Raw genomic sequence first — 17,367 nt, forward strand, 5'->3', positions numbered from 1 at the left:
ATATTATATTATCTCTGAAATTATATACGAGATGGATCCAATGTTTCCTATTGGCTATTTGTTGCGTCAAATTCGGACAGATAATATTTCAAGTTCGTCCATTATTTTTCGAGAAATATAATACTTGGTAACACAAAATCTGGGCGATAAGTAAATATAATTTTAATCGAATACATCTGTGACTTTTGAAGGCAGTTTTACTTTAAAAGTATTGTAACAATCCTGACACTTAGGTTTTACAATAGTCGCAACGTTACTTGTTGTTTGAAAGTCGAATATCGAGTATTCGGCTAGGTTCGCAAGCCACTGTGTATGATTTCAGTCACTCACCGAGAAAGTCGGTAATACGCCAGTGATAGAGCTTAATCGGTCGCGTTACCGATTCAATTGATTTCCGAATATTAATGCACCGTTCGTCCGAAACACGTATTGCGAGTTAACGCGGTTAAATTTGCAGATAAATAACACATGCTCAATGGATTTTCCCTAGGCCAAGCCGCATGTAATTGCGTTATTCGATTATAATATAAGCTATGCATTTATACGGTACGACCGAATCCGATCCGGTGTCTCTAATTTGTTTACGCCGACTTCACGCCATTCACATTACGAATCCGACGTGTAACAATGTTGTCTGAGTATTAACGAATCTCGCCGATTGATTTGCTTCGTGGATTTAATTTTACGCTTCGATGCCCGGAAGCGCTGTAATGAATTTTAATCGACAAATTTCGGTAATCTCTTCCGGATTTTACACGTTCGACCATTATGCATGTATTAACATACGCATCGACGAAAGTGTTCCAATTGTAGAACGCGACAAAGTATCTTTCGGAGTACATAATTGCAACCATGCAATCTGTGGAAACGACTCCCGTTCAATTCATAGCAAATTTCGTTAATTCGAAACATTCTCATGTATGGATACGCATTCGTAAAATTGCGGAATATCTAAAAATTCCTTCGGAGTTTAACATAATCCAAAATGGAGGAACTTATTGCACGTTTTATATCTACGTAACGATTACCTAATTAGTTCATTTGATCGTGCTGTTTAATTTGGTCGGCTGATATAATTATGACATTAAATGTTCATAACGCTGTAAGAAATTTGTTAAATAGTAATGCATAAACTGTGTAACAGATTATCACACAGATCCATCGTTACGAACTGGACGCTCCATTAGACGAGTCGTCGCAGAATTTCCCTCGGTATACGAGCGGCGTCGGATTTTACCAATTTTTCATGATCCACGTATTAATCGCGTTGGTGTTTGCGCTCGCGTTTCCATCGCGTTTCTTTCTATTTACCTATCCGGCTGTGTCGGCCTGCCACGTATGTTCCCACTCCTTCGAGGGCTTTATTTGCACCTGCAGGGCAGTGCGTTGCGCGTACTGTCACCGACACGTGCTCGAATTTACAGGACGCACGCCACCGGCGTTGCACGGTGTCGCGAGCGAGGAGCGTCTACGTAATGGGGCGGGAGCCGAGAACAACGTGTCCGGCGAAATTGGATAAGCAATCGAGAGAGCCATGGAGGGGAAAAAACATACACAAGCGCGAAACGCTTTGAATCAGCGCGGCGCAAGGATTGTGTCGCCCTGTAATCCGTACAATTTCGCTATTTATGTCTGTGTCTCTCCGTGCGGCATCACAGTGGAATCGCCGGTGGAATTTCATTTGATAGTATCGCGATTTAGAGAACGCGGCAATAATTTCATCGAATTCTCACAAAGACCCCGATTAAAAGCGCACCTTTTTAATCGCTTTCGGAATTGAAGCAATCGCGGATTATTCTCGGATTTTTTTGTCGGTGAATCGCTTTTATATTCGGCCTGGTCAAAGTGATTTACAATTGATCAAATTTTTATTTTAACGCGCGATTTCGTTCCCGGTTCTACCGTGGAACGCGATCGTTTCCGATGGAGAGCGTTCCATCGTTTCTGCGATGATCAATACGATGCGGCGCGTGAAAAATGTATGCTTTTTAATTAAACGATTGTGGAACGCGCGTATGTATACAGCGACAGCAAGAAGACTTATAGAATAATACAGGAACTCGGATACGCAAACAACGTAAGCGTACTCGGAGCACTTAATCCGGTTGGCATACAACATCAAAGGTTTGCTTGCGCAGTCTTATCGCGCAATTTCCACCAAGAGACTGCAAGTACGCGGCTTATTCATTATTTCGTCCTCCTGCGAATATTTTATCGAACATTCCTCGGTTAATACGGGATTATTTTATTATTACATCTATTATTCTTCCTCGATCATTTTTATCCGCCTTCTGCAAGCGGCTTTGCAGAAGGATAAAGGAAAATACTGCATCCCATTTGTCACCATATTTCACCGGCTCTAACCTTTGATACATCCAATATATTAACAGAGAAGTTTATTTCTAAACCTGAATCTAAATAATTACATTTAAAAAATAATTCTTACGATATCTGAATGTTTCGTAATTAGATGAATTTTTAATTCCTTACTAATTCACGGATATTAGTTTTCGTTGTGTATCCGAGTTAGAAAGTGTTTATTCGAACTGTAAGAGTACTGGTCGTAATAATAATATTTCTTAGGCAGCGATATAATGCACAGCCAAACATTGTCTAAGATAAACGATGTTCAAAACTCGCGTCGCAATTTATTTTAAATCGAATTTTTGCGAAACGAATCGCGAACAAGATCAGAAAAAAAAGTAAATCGGAAAGAGAGCCGATAGTAAAATGATACAAAGAAGGAAAATCTACGAATGAATTGCAAAACTTATAGAGGGAGTAAGTATACTTACCGAGTTAAAACATTTATTCACCGATGAGAATGGGGGGACGCCCAGTCTCGCCGGCTAATTTTCAAATTTCATTCTCGGAGTTTCGTGCGCGATACACGAGCGACACCGTCGTAACATATGACCAGTATGCTATATTTTCGTATTCCGAATGCGCCTTTTTGTCTGTCGCAGCCAGAATTTACACGTTTCCTTTCATTTAAATGCTTCCCATTGTCCCTGACTCGCATACCAAGTCCTCGTTACCTTCTACTTGCGCGCCGCGCCGGTGTAAACTCTATTAGCAGCTTCGTTCGCGACTCAATTTCAGTAAAACAAAACCGGTTAGCTAGGTGCTCCTCACGAATTATCCAGTCACGACATCCCCGCAATATCTGGGGAATTAATAAGTCAGACCCGTCCGGACATTTTGGCTGTCTCGTTAATTCTATGCGTCCGTTGAAACGCTCGTTGCCGGACACGGTATTTTGTTTAAAATTCTATTTATACTCTTTCGCCTGCTCGTCTTTATACGTTAGGACTTCGAATCATGAATTAATCGTAACAAGATCGTGTCAAGTTCCAGAATATGTAACGATGCTGTTAATTATGTGTGGATACTCTGATCGTGTTAACTCCCGAAACGAGATTAACCGAATTCACGCCTGAATCTATTTCCGTTTGAATGTAGAAACACAAAATGAGACCATTTCGAAATAGAATCGACTTTAATCTTTAAGAATCTTTATCGACCTTAATCGATACCATCGTTTATTCAATAGCAAGCACACATATAAATTGATTCGAATTAACAGAACGGGGAGAACGATAACGGTTAACGAAGTGTTATTTAATTTAAAAGAAAATCCTTTTCCCCGTAGTAAAGATTTGTGTTGCACGGTAGAATATAAGTTCTTTACATCGTATCTTTGGATCATTGTTGTATTCGTTACGTATTACTATTTTCGTCTGCTTTTACAATGCATTTCAATCCAATCTTACGATTTATTCAGCATAAATTATTTCGTTGTTGTAAATGGTTCGTATCAAAAGACATTGTGTGTTCATATATAGGGTGAATTACATTTAACACTGGTGCGAACATTTCATTAAACAAACTGTGCTCAAGCATGCGACTTGCGACTTGGAGAAGCTAACGTTAACAATAAGTTTATGATTTCAGTGCTGATATCGTTGTAAAAGTTGATACACTTTTCCAGCTGTCAAGAGACCGCTCATGGTACATAACGGTAGAGAACATAAGAATATCGGAAAAAAGAAACGAAATATAAGATAGATAGGCACTGAAAAACTAAAAAAAAAATTAAATAATCATATATCATAGAAAAATTCGTGCACTAAGTTCAGGAAAAGCGAGAACATTGTAATAACAAATTTTTCATAAACCGCACAATTTCATAGGCATTCGATATGCGCAAGTTGCAGGACCGACACTGTATTTATTTAAAAACTCCGATATTCATAGTCACAAACCAATATAATTCCTTCCATCGACACGCATCGAAGATTAAACGCATTTATCAAATTCAACTGAACATCGTTGCTACATATCGGATTCGATGATGTAACATACCCAATAAGGCAAATCAATAAGGTAAATCAATATCTCGAATCAAGAGCCGTATTCTCAGCGTCAATAAATTATCGATATCACGCTATCTCGAAACAGGAGTATCGCGACGAGAATCCCTCAGCCTGCAGCAAGCCGCCCGGCGTGCGTCGAGGACCCCCATTCCAGGGCGAAAGACCCGGTTAATTTTTCTCGTTGTTCGACGTCGCGCCGCCTCGCGGTGCGCCGACGGTCTCTTCGCCGGAGACGAGCACCGGCGCGGTGGCTCGAGTGTTCTCATTAATTTGGCCAAACGACAGTATTATTGTGGGATCGATCGAAGGCCCCGGGGCGGGAGGGGGTGTTGGCAAGGGCCGGATGCTTCTGGCCCCTTTACAAGGGCGACGGTATACGCGTGTGCTTCTTCCAGCACTCGGTCGGCCGGCGTTCCTTCTTTTCTTTTGCCAGTCGCGCGACCACTCCAATTAGATTAATTAAGCCAGCCACACGTACATGCATCACGGAATGGAACAATGGCCGTGGAACGCCCGGTCGAGGGCTGCGGGGAGGAAGACGGAGGAGGAGAAGGAGGAGGAAGGGATGGAAGGTGGCCGCGGCGCGGAATTGTCACACGCCAGAGAATTTCAAGTAGAGGCGCTCGCTTCTACGCAATCTCCGGCCCGAGAATGGGTAACCGTGATCGCGAACGGCTGCAACGTACCGGCACGCCCTAAAAGAAGCGTATAAAGCACCGTTAATCCGTGTCCAGTGCACCGGAATCCAGTCTAGATAGACCCACAAATGGCCACGGCAATTTCATTTGCAGAGGGCGGAATCGTTAATCAAACCCGCGCCGCGCTGAATGCGCCTGAAATCCCCGGCAACTCTTCTCGTTCTCGCCGCGCCACACCACCCATCTCGCGGCCCCAGCTTCCCTGACCCTCCTTTCAGCCCCTGTATCCGTTGCGTCGGTACGCGGCGGGTGCACGCGCGAGCGCGAACGCGAGCGAGCGAGCCTGGGACACGCGCGGCGCGATAAAGCGAAAACGCCGCGAGCGCGAGAAGAAAATGGAAAAATGGTAGAAACGCGTACCTGTGCGCGCTCGCGCATGGGTGTACGTGTTTCGCGATGGTAGAATACGCCCGCGACGAGCCGGTCCCGTTTCAAAGGAGCCGCGAGGAACATAAAAATTTATTATGATGCGTTGAAATGTTAAACAACGGCCCCGCGAACACGTGTACGCCGTTTTATTACTTCGTTCCACCGTTTCTTTCGCCGCCCCGCTAACCGACGCGGTGGGAAAGTTTTTATGGGTTACGTATCACAACGTTTCCCCAGCGTTGGAAATTATTTTTCTTTCATTGCCCGCCTTCGGTGGACTCTGCTTTATGTTTTCGCCGCGCTTGATCTTTGGAAATGTTCGCTGTTTACGACGGGCACGTTCTGCTGGGACTGCCACGAGCGAAAAGTAGATGAATTTACGGGAAAGATACGGTGGACCAAACCAGAAACGGTTGTGCGTTTGAAAGTACGGTGTTCCCTCCGTAATTTCGGATCTGCCGAGTTCCACTTACGGTAAAGATACGGTCGAGACTCCCGTATCCGAACTAATGGAGAGACACAAAAGCGGCCAGATAGTAGGCACTTTAATCACAGTGTTCACAGTCTAGACGCTACGAAACATTTACACATGTTGCCCGTATGAAAATTATCCAGCTTGTTGAAGAAGTTTCAAAGCTTGCGAAGTAATTGAGGAACCTATGAAAACACGATTCAATTCGAACAGGATTTGAAAGAACAGCTTGGTGGTGCATTCTAACAAAGAGGAAGAAACAGAATGAATACGCGTAGAAGCTCTTCGAGAACTTTGATGCTTATCTATGATTATTCTTTCGTCTCTCGCTGCCGTCTTCGCTGTAGGATCAGCGTTGTTGTCTCAGTGTTGTGCTCTCAAAGTCCTGCCAGCTGTTGTAGCCAACATTATCGAGACCGCGAGACCATACCGATTTTCGTGACCAGAGTGATGATCGCCCTCTCCGATCTTCTCGTAATGGCCAGAATGAGAGGCGGCAAAATTCTCCGCCGCCAAAATTGCCAGGAATATCAACAGCCCGAGAACTCCGCGTACGGTAAACATATCGGTTTTCTTTAATTTGCCACTGGTCTGTGGTGTATCTCCACTCCCAATAATCGTGGAAGAGTGTGTCTGGATTTGCAGCGATACCATTCAATTGTTCGCTATAGCATATATTCTACAAACTTCTGCGTAAAATATAAATTGTTTAAAATTTCTGTCCTACAGGGATTAGTAATTTCAAGATATTTACAACATGAAACAATGTTTTAATATTTTTGGAACAGACGATAAACAAAATTTAATTGTTTATGAAAGTATAAGGAAAGTGTATGAAAGTATAATGAACATTTTTCTTCTACCCAAGTTTCATATTTCTTTCTTAAAACATAGGGGTAAGGACAAACTGTACATAAAACCATCAAATTAGGTTAAATCTTTTAATCATCAAGCTGAAAACGTGGAACACGACAAATTCCAATAAATTGTCTAAAATTAATCAACGATAGAATACAAAACAAATACATCAACGAATCAAAACAAAATTTCATATGTCTTTTTTCAACGTCGATGGTGTCCTCCGTGACCACCGCCACCACCGCCTCCATGTCCGCCTCCACCATGTCCTCCGTGACCACCGCCTCCACCGCCTCCATGTCCGCCTCCACCATGTCCTCCGTGACCACCGCCTCCGCCGCCTCCGTGTCCGCCTCCACCATGTCCTCCGTGACCACCGCCTCCACCGCCTCCGTGTCCGCCTCCACCATATCCTCCGTGACCACCACCTCCACCGCCTCCGTGTCCGCCACCACCACCTCCTCCATGTCCGCCTCCACCACCTCCTCCACCGCTGGAGAATCCATGTGACTTTCCTCCATGGTGTTCGTGCTTGTTACCATAATCCTCATGGTGCGAGTGATGCTCGTCGAATCCGTGTTTACCATGGAAACCTTTGTGGTCCTCGTCGAAGTGTCCCTTATCAGAGTGTCCCTTTTTGCCGTGGTGATCGCTATGATGTCCGGAATGATGATGACCACCCTTCTTGTGATGGCCCTCGCTACTCTTATGGTCTCCATGATGATGGCCATGTTTCTCGTGATGCCCACCCTTATGGTAGTCATCGTAGAACTTGTGCTCCTTGTGGTACTCGTCCTTGTGAGCCTTATGATGGTAGCCGTGTGTCTTCTCTCCCTTTTTGTGGCCCTTCTTGTGCCCGAATTTCTCCCCCTTGTGTCCTTCCTCGTGTTCGTGGTGGCTCCCGTGCTCGTCGTGCTCGTCGTGGTGGCCCTTCTTGTGTCCACCATGCTCCTCGTGGTGTCCTCCCTCGTGGTCTTTACCGTAATGACCGTGATCGCCGTGATCGTGGTGATGGTGGCTCTTGTAGCCCTTTTCTCCTTTATCTCCGTGTTCCTCGTGATGGCTGCCGTGATGGTCGTGACCACCGCCGCTTTCGTGACCACCACCACCACCGCCACCACCACCGCCTCCGCCGCCGCCGCCGCCGCCGCCATGATGGCTGGCTGCCACCTCGAGGTCCCTCCTGCTCCTCGGCTCCTTAGCCGAGGTCAGGGAGACGCATGTGTAAGCCACGGCTAGGCCGAGGCAGAGCCACAAACTTCTGGCCATACTGATACTTTGTGGACCAACCAGTGCTACCGACTGATCGCATCGCTTTAACGCAAACCTTATATACCAGCCGTGATACCGGCACTCTATACGTAATCGCTTTCGTTCCTCCGAGCCGCTGAGTTGACACAGGCGATTCATATTTCGTAAACTCCGCCCGCGGTCCGTTTCGTCGCGCAAAGGTGAGACGCGGGCATCCGTCCCACAGTCCAAAGGCGATACATCGATCGCGACGAACACTTTTTTCGCGTAACCCAGCCTAAGCACCCCTTTCTAATCGACCGCGGTGCAGGCAAGCGTTGTTTCGCAGTGGACACACCGCCGACAGACAGGCTGGTTTTTTTGCTGAAAAAAGTCAATCAATTTGCAACCGGTAGAGTACGCCGGCCCGTTACAAAACGACCGGCCTTTGTTTCACTGAAAAATGAACTTCTCACCGTTCACCGAATTTCCTTGCTTTACGCAACCGGCGTCTCACTTTCGTCGATTAAACCTGAATGCGACTTTTGCCGTTTCTTCCGTCGCCGGCGGAACTCGGAATGTCAACGGATCAGGAAAATCTGGACACGATTGTGGTACGACACGGCTACCTTTCACGAGCGTTAGGCAAGGAGGCCAAGCGTGTCGGGAACTTCATAAAAGAAGCACAGGCGATTCGCGTTGCGGTCGATGACACGCGTTCGTGTCAATAAATACGACGCGATCTATTTTCATCGCGAGCCGATCGATAATTCTCTGGTGCAACACGTAGTAAGCAGAAACTTGATTAAAGTATCTGCGCTGTCGTTGAACTAAAAGTCGATACTCGCCCCCGCCGATCCGCGCAAACTTATCCGAATAATTTCATTTTGCAATAATTAACGTATAATCGAGACGTGAAAACTCGCTCGCTACGAGTTCCATCGGTCCGACGTCCTAATCACGGTCCGAAGCTTCGGCCATTGCAAGATTCGAAATCGCGTTACAGCCGGTTACGTAACGACACACAGCGGCAGAAAAACCGAAAAGGTGTGAGATTATAGTTCGCGCGTCGCGTCGGGCAGAACAGATCCCACGAGAGAGACTGCGATTTCGATCGAGTTGCATAACGGTTTCGATCGACGGCGCCGGATCGGCTGGAACCGAGAACCGTCGAATCGTGGGCTAAGCGGGTTAAGGAGACGCTACTTTCGCAACGTCCCGGTAAGGAGCCAGGAAAGAGCCTGCTTCCTTAATGCCGATTTTTCCCCGTTCGATATAAAATCGGAGCGTGGTGACCAGATTAATCATACCGAACGCAGCGTCGGCGCCGAACGTTTCGGTACCCCAACGATCCGATCGCGTCGAACCATGAATTCCCACCTGGTGATGCTGCTGCTCTTCGCCGTGTTCGTCGCCTGTCAGTGCCTGGCGGCGGCTCGGGAGATCGGCCAACAAGACGGCGACATGGTGGCAGCGGCTTCCCATCATCGTTACGAGAAAGGTGGCGGCGAGGAGCACCATTCCGATCATCGTCAGAAGCACGGGGACAAGGGCGACAAAGGGTACAAGTCGTCGCACGAGCACGAGAAAGGTGAGAAGGGCCACCACGACAAAGACGAGCACAAAGGCTACTACGACGAAGAAGAGGGCCACAAGAAGAATCATCATCACGACGACGGCTACTACGCCGAGCATCACAAGGGCGAGAAGGGCGAGAAGGGGCACAAATTCCACGAGGAAGGACATTATGGGAAAGGTCACAGCACCAAGGGACACCACGAGGTACACAAGGTAGACGAATTCAAGAAGGACAAGGAGTTCTTCGACGAACATCACGATTCCGGACACCACGAGGACCACGGCGGCCATCATCACGAGCACGGTCACAAGAAGGGCGGCCACTTCAAGAAGGGTCATCACGACGAAGGCGGACACGAAGATCATTATGGCAAGAAGGGGCACTTCGAGAAGGGAAGTCATCACCATGACGACAAGGGACACAAGAGCTCCGGCGGTCACGATGAGCATCACGAGCATCATTCTAAACATGGGAAGAAAGGCGGACACGACGACCACAAGTCGTGGGGATTCAAAAAGGGTCATTAACAAGTGTTCACGATGATTGTTATGTTTGTTAAGCGTCGTGACATGTTCAGCTTTGTGTTTCATTGAAATAAACATATTTTTGAGATTCATGCCGGTTGGACGATACTAACTTCCGTCTTTGCGCGCGTTACATACTTTAATAAAAATTCATTCCTGTTTGAAATTATCGTGTTGCTTTCCTTACGAAATAAATAATGCGTACCGAAAACTCGCATCCAATTTTTAAAGCGTATTTCATGAATTAATTTCTATTATATGATAATGAAATTTGATATATGAAAATTTGAATCGATTGATTCAAGGACTTGTCTCGAACGTGTTTCAAAGTTTCAAATAGATAACCGAGCGTAAACTATGAAACTGTATCAAACCTTTGTGGAGTTTTTATGATGAAACGGAATGAAAGTTCGATCATTGTATCAGAACTCCAATTTGGCAATATATCCGAGGTATTTGTCAAGCCAGTTAGCAGTGCTTCTTGTGATAGCTCGGTGGCTTCGTGTTTTTGCATTCGACACGCTACAGTACGTTAGCCGACGCAAAAGATTGGATCGTTAACACTTTCTAGGACGGTTACATCATTCGATTTTCTAACAGGACAATAGCCACTAAAATAGTTAAAATATAATATCATAAATGCACCTGCTTGGAAATCATATCTTCTAGGATCAATACAAAGTATGAACTATCTTTGTGTCCATAGTATCGGCGTTTTAAGAAATTTATGACAAGCGTACATTTCGAGATGAAATACGAGCAAGCAAGATTCAAGTAGGTGTTGAGCCCTTAATAGCTGGGAACTCGATAATCATGTTATGTAATGGAAATCGGTACCGTTTGCTCACTCATCGTTTCAGTTATGCAGCTAGTGTTGCATATTGAGAGTAAGTGTGAATTCCTTGATAAATCGTGAACATAAACTGAACTCCCACTCGGTGTCATGTGGATAACGGCAACAGTGCAGTTGTACAGTACAGAGCTCGATCAATATTAGCCGGTCCCTTGTTTGTTGAATTTATATGGCTGTTCATGAATTAACGTGATTATAATAGCGTAATCGTAATGCCGTCGAAACATAGTCACGATTGTGTGACACATTGATATAAGATTAGCAAATACCTTTACAATGGCCCATAAAAGTGTTCGTACACATTTTAAAACATAATAACTTTTTTCAAACTGGACTAAGCGACTCGATTTTGTTATTATTTCGACTGACAAAAGAAAAATAGAAAACTCTCGTTTTTTGACTTTTTTATCCGAGCTTATCCGTATCCTTTTTCTTTTGATATTTTTAGTCTATCATTAATTCGTGCGGCTTGGTTCTCTTCAGTCTTTTCGTATTGTTTCCAATATTGATTGGATCGTTTGCCAGCTGGTTCGAGCGATGTTTTTTTATTACATGAATTAGAATACAATAAATACACAACGATAACGCGCACGATTCGATAAGACTTCAAGTGTTGGAAGCAACAATCGACGTTAGTAGGATCCTTTGTGATACTTGTCTTCCTTGGCTGACTTCGAACCCTCTTCAACAACGTAATCCTGGTGATTCCGGTGATACGACTTCTCCCCTTCCTCGGTCCGGTGACCTTGATCCTGCCTACGATCGTGTCCTTTGTCGTAGTACCCTTCCTTGCCGCTGTCTTCCTGCTCGTGGCCCGAAGAGCGATGGCCACCCTTCTGGAATCCGTGCTCGGCTACTTTGGAATCTTTATCGAATTTCTCGAACTTATCGAAATAACCCTTCTTATGGTCCTCGTCGTAGAAATCAGTCTCCTTCTTGTACTCGTCTTTGTGGTAGACGTTGTGGAATCCTTTAGTCTTGTCGCCCTTCTTGTGATACGAAGAATGTCCGTAATTGCTGCCCTCTCCTCCTTTCACAGCTTCTTCATTGGAGCCATACGCCTCCCCTTCGTCAACGTGTCCCTTCTCTCGTTCTACGTTCTCGCTGTAGTGTCCTGAAACAGTCGATGATATTAATATCAATATATTCATTAGCAGCATTATATATTCATTGGATCGCATTCAGAGAAAGATAATAGCGTTTTAAAAAAAATCAAATTTTCTTTACAATATCGGTTAGTTTTACCTTTAAAAAAGTACAGATTCCAATTAGATCACTTTCTTAATTCAAAGAATAGAGCAGCAAGTAAGAATGAAGGTTGGAATCCACATAAATTATTCTCATATAAAGTAAGATGGCGGAGTGATACCCACCGTAGAAGTGCAAAGGGTTAAGCCAGACTTAAAACATGACTCGTGGTACTTTTATAGTTGCCTTTCTCAAGATACGTGTTGAAACAACCGAACGAAGTTAGGTTATTCTCCCCAGCTTCAAGAAGATTACCTTCGCGATGTTCGCGATCGTGTGCGCCACGTTCACCTTTACCGAACGCACGATGTCTCTTATAAGCTTTATCCCCATCCTCGCCATGCTTAGAGTATTCATCGGCCGCATACTGCTCCCCGCTTTCATCTTCGGAAACGCTTCCACCGTCGCGAGGACTATGCGATCCACCACTTTCATCGCTATGGGATCCATAAAACTCGCCGCGTCCCTCCCCAGAGTCGCCGCCAATATCGGACTCCTCGGACGAATGATCAAAGTCTTCCTGAACGTCTTCGTCGCTGTCGCCGTCCTCGTCCCGGTGATCGTTCAGCTCGTCTTCGTGGCCATCCTCGTCGTGCTCCTCTTCTCTCTGATGCATTTTATCGTCCTCGTTCTCGGTCCGCTCCAGGATCTTCCCCAGGTAATATGGCGCCCGAGGCATCGACTCTACAGGCAGCGGCACGTGGTTGGGCAATCGGTGGTTGGCATAGGTGACAATTTCTTGGCGCGCCCCTTTGTCCAAGGCCGCGTACGGCTGCAGAATCGGCGTTTGTGCAACAGGTGTGCCGACGTAACGCGCGACGGCGTCTGGCGTGCGATAGTAGCTTCCACTTCCGTGATCGGTGTAATGCAGGTAGTAAACCGGAAGACCCTGTTGCTGGTTGTACACGTAACCGCTGGCGGAGCTCTCGAGGTCCTCCGCTCGCATCTTGGCGACTGTCATACGCTGCATCCGGGCCGGCACCGCCTCGATCCGGCCCACCACCGCAAGAAACATGCACGCGAACACCCGGTCGACGAGCATCGTTCGAATCGGCGTAGATCGTCGGACTACGCGATCGGCGTTATTTCTCGCCGGTGAACCGTAATCCGCACTGGTACGTCTATCAATCGTCGGCATTGCTTTATATATCGACACGAGAACGTGATCCGAGGCTGCCACCGTCGAATAAGGGATCGCCGAGTGGAACCGGGCATTCCACGGTCGAGCTCGATAATTCAAGTACACTGTGTGTCATTGACGGAGTCGATTTACTTGCCGGCTGCTCCCGGGAATCGCGACCGATTTGCGTAATGCGTTGCGCCGGCCGTCCGGACTCGTGGACCTAGCCGAGATCGATCGTGATCAAGGCTGTCGCAGGAATCCTTTGGTCGTGTTTGCCGATTACGTCGGAATGGAGAACAGTTGCTGAAAAAAAGGTGAGAGGCGAATTTACAAGCGTTCGAAGAATGCCGAGCGGAAAATTTGACGTTCCGCCGTGGGTTGGCGACAATGACACTTCAAAATTTCTAGCGAAACGTTTAAGCGGATATTCTAATCTATAATAGAAACATCGGTTTTTGTTGTTTTTTAAAGCTTTGCTTTCTTTTCCTAACTTTCCGAAAATAAAATAGAAAAGATCGATTTTTTAAAGGTTTTATAATATTCTAAAATATATTTCCTTACGAGTGGAGGAATGTGGTTTGTACTTGTATTAGAATAACAAGAGAATTCCATTGGAAATGAGAATGGAATTTCGATTCTTCAATCTGCTGCAGTTTAATTATTAAAAACCTACCCCAAAACCGTAGAAATGACGAATATTACTTCACCTTTAGTCGGTATATCGCTTAAAACCATTCAATTTTTGTTGTAATTTTTTTGTTGTAACTCATTGTTCCATGTGCGTTTGATGATTCGTGTGTGTGTGTGTGTGCGCGCGCGCGCGTGTGTGTGTGTGTGTTCTAGTCTCAGAAAGTGACTCGATAGCATGAAGCAATACCGGGCATCGATTCGAATAGCAATTATTTGTGTCCGACCCCGTTGCTGCTCGATCGATTCCGCAAAATCGAACGGAAGCTCTTTCGCGATTTTAAAAAACACGGCTTAGTCGAATCCGCGACTGCAGAAAACACGATGGATCTAATCACATGGGTCTAACACCGCGAAAGAACCATGTTACGTAATAAATCCGGTAGCATGTTGCGAATTTGAACGGTACACGACAGATCGACTCGAACAATTTGTTAAAAAGTCCTGTACAATAAAGGAGATGTAAAATAAAAGGATAGGCGTCATTTGAAGGTTTTTGGACTGATCACTTTCTAATTCCTGTGTGTAATGAGATAATAGTGATAGCATTTCCTCATCTGTACAGGTTGTTCCTAGAATTGTGACTATCGATTATCGATATTTTATCGATATCTTATGCATGCTTCACGATATATCGGTAATATCTGTGTAGATTTTAATTAATGCATAATGTCTGAATTGTTAGTTGGCAAGAAAAATGAAAACGTTTAAAAAAGAAGTAGACGGAGGACAGCTTTGCAACCTCGTTTGTATATGTCGAACGTCGCATACGTTTTAGATTCTATTGAATTTTGTAATTCTCTGCGTGTTACATTGGGCATAGACTCTCGTTATACAATAAATGAATAAATAATCAACTGAAAAAACATTCGGACAGAGTACATTCCAATAAACGGTCCTTGCAGTCGCGTCGATTAAAATTTCCTAATCTCGGGAACCCGAAGGTCGTTAGCGGCGTGCGCAAGATTAATCGCGAAGTCTTGGCGAACCTGGTGAGAACGCTCGGGAATTTCACGGTGAAATCGATCGTTCGGACTTTGTCGAAACTCGTGGTCGGCCGTCCTTCCAGATGCATTCTGCAGTCTTGGGCGAGTGGCGATAGCGTCGGAACGCTCTCGATCGGCCATGGCGACATATAAAAGAGGTGGGCCTAGGGCCGCGTGATTAGAGTAGACTCGAGCGCGTTTCCGCGAGCCGGTCCGCTGGGAGGAACTTTTAGCTAACCATAACTTACCACGCGATGAAAGCTTTGGTCTCGAGGTGAAGCAGACCGTCGTAACGAAGCAATAAATCACGCGGAAAATGATCGTCTCGAGTAGAGGCGGCTATAGTTCGAGGAGGGCTGTGGTTTGCTTGGTCCTGTGCGTATATGTCGCTGCGACGGAGGCGTACACGGTCTACGTGTTTAATCCGCAAGCTTACGATCCAGAAGCGATCGGCGCGAGGCAATCTTACGTAGAAGCCGAGGATCTGTCGCGGGATGGCGACTACCAGTCGAGGCTGATCCCCATCAAGACGCCTCGCGTGGACAAGCAACTGGTAGCTTTGCCCCTGGAGCCGGAGGCCGAAATGCTGCCGGCTCATTACACCGGTGTAAAGCCGCCCGGTGTCGACCACATGGAACTGAAGTACGCGGAGAGCCAGGTCTCGAAGGTCGATCCCACGCATCAATCGTCGAGGAGCTCGAGCCAACGTGGAGGGACTAGGCAGCGATCTGGCAGCGTCCACGAGGTTCAGCGACAGAAAGCGGCTTCCTTCGAGAAGGCGCGGAAAGGCGATCGTCGGAAAGAGCACCGGACGAGCGAATCCGTCGAGAACGGTGGCCAGAAGAAGAGTCGTTCCAAGGAGAACGACAGCTCCGAGCACGATGAAGCAACGGCCGGTGGGAAAGCGGGGAACAGCCATCAGAAAAAGAAGAGCGGCTATTTAAACAGCAAGGCGGGCGGCTATCGCAATCTGTATCACAAGGACGAGTTCAAGAGGGACCACGATTTCTATGATAACGACGACGAAGGCGGACACTTGAAGAAACACGGCCGCTACAAGGAGAAGCATGTTGCGCGCGAGGGCACGTACAAGAACGGAGCGAGCAGGAACGCGGGCGTCGGTGGAGCGGAAACCGGGAAGAAGGGAGCTAAAAAGAACTCCCGGGCCGAGCAGGAATCCGAAGGTCGTGCCGCCGGCCGCGGTTACGATGGATTCTTTAAAAACTTCCAGGGATTCGCGAAACAGATCGGTCAAGCGGACGGCGGAAAGTTTGGCTTCGTCGAGGCGAAAGAGCGATAGGGTAGATGTGTCAGTTACGGTGCCCTTAACACTGAACCTTCCGAGGCAGTGAAAATGAGCGATTTCGTTAACGCGTCAATAATTTTACGTAAATTAAAAGTTATATTTCATTTGAAAATAATTAATACTTTCGATCTGTTCAAGCTAAATTTCGTTGGAATTGAAAATAATCCGAGGCAACGGTAATCGAGGGGCCCGTAGTAACCGACGCATCTATCCTAGAACCGTCCTGCAGAATCCAGTGGTTACGCGTTCGAGTATGTCGTTCCATTGCTCGTTTTAGAATAAATTCTTGATTGCTGTTTTATCGTTTACCCGTTATGCAATGGAATTTATTCGATTTATCGGCGCTGCCCGTGATCGAGCACGCGTTTCCGCGCTATCGTTAATGCGTGTCATGCGACGAGCTTGATTGAAGATAATTATCCGATCTACATTGTACATATTATCGGTGCGATATTTAGCATAATAGTGGCATGTATAATAATTTCGTATTAATGATGCTGATTGTCTCGCATCAGTTTTTTGGATTTCTTACGAACGTATAATACGAGTACGTGGAAAATCAATATTCCGAACAATTAATTTCGAGAGGCGATTATCGTCGTTGATTAATCTGCGATCACCGTTTTATTTGTCTGCTTTCGTTAACTTTTATTGCGCACATCGTTTACTCAGATTTTTATCAAGAAACGTGCAGTAAGAATATTGTAAAAGCTAAGATGCTGCAGTAAATAAAAGGATGAAGCGTAAGAATTGTTCGAAGAAAATGTTCATATTTTCGATGGACCACATTGGCAAAGTACAATTTATTTGCGCGCGATCTGTTTTTATCGATCAATTTTTGGTTCGCTTCGATCATATTCCCGTGCGTGATTTTCTGGAAACTGTTCCCCATCGCAAGCTCGGAATTTTTCATTTCGAGTCGATTCCATCGATTCGAAACGGGACGAGGATCTACAATATACTTTCATATTTCCCGTAGTTCATCGGGACATATCGTTGCGTTCTCGTTCCTCGTTTCTATTTACGCGGCGGGCAATGATTCGCCCATGCACCGACTC

The 17,367-nt window shown here is 45.9% G+C and overlaps 4 protein-coding genes across 4 annotated transcripts; 2 read left to right on the top strand and 2 right to left on the bottom strand.

The window, feature by feature from the left end:
* Positions 1-6,977: 6,977 nt before the first annotated feature.
* LOC117224689 (uncharacterized) lies at positions 6,978-8,081 on the bottom strand. Its single transcript, XM_076524578.1, has one exon. It carries the CDS (start codon positions 8,040-8,042, stop codon positions 6,978-6,980), a length of 1,065 nt encoding a protein of 354 aa, XP_076380693.1. The 5' UTR covers positions 8,043-8,081.
* Positions 8,082-8,764: 683 nt separating this feature from the next.
* On the top strand, positions 8,765-10,272 carry LOC117224608 (uncharacterized). Its single transcript, XM_033477667.2, has one exon. The coding sequence runs from the start codon at positions 9,372-9,374 to the stop codon at positions 10,107-10,109; it is 738 nt and encodes a 245-aa protein (XP_033333558.1). The 5' UTR covers positions 8,765-9,371; the 3' UTR covers positions 10,110-10,272.
* A 1,216-nt stretch (positions 10,273-11,488) lies between these two features.
* Positions 11,489-13,339, bottom strand: LOC117224607 (uncharacterized). The gene is made up of 2 exons (XM_033477666.2): positions 12,463-13,339; positions 11,489-12,073 (listed from the first exon to the last, which is right to left on the bottom strand). Exons 1-2 carry the CDS (start codon positions 13,247-13,249, stop codon positions 11,592-11,594), a joined length of 1,269 nt encoding a protein of 422 aa, XP_033333557.2. The 5' UTR covers positions 13,250-13,339; the 3' UTR covers positions 11,489-11,591.
* Positions 13,340-14,431: 1,092 nt separating this feature from the next.
* On the top strand, positions 14,432-17,059 carry LOC117224551 (uncharacterized). The gene has a single exon (XM_033477558.2). It carries the CDS (start codon positions 15,320-15,322, stop codon positions 16,301-16,303), a length of 984 nt encoding a protein of 327 aa, XP_033333449.2. The 5' UTR covers positions 14,432-15,319; the 3' UTR covers positions 16,304-17,059.
* Positions 17,060-17,367: the final 308 nt, after the last annotated feature.

This window comes from Megalopta genalis, chromosome 9 (genome assembly GCF_051020955.1).
Source record: "Megalopta genalis isolate 19385.01 chromosome 9, iyMegGena1_principal, whole genome shotgun sequence".
Classification (NCBI taxonomy): domain Eukaryota; kingdom Metazoa; phylum Arthropoda; class Insecta; order Hymenoptera; family Halictidae; genus Megalopta; species Megalopta genalis.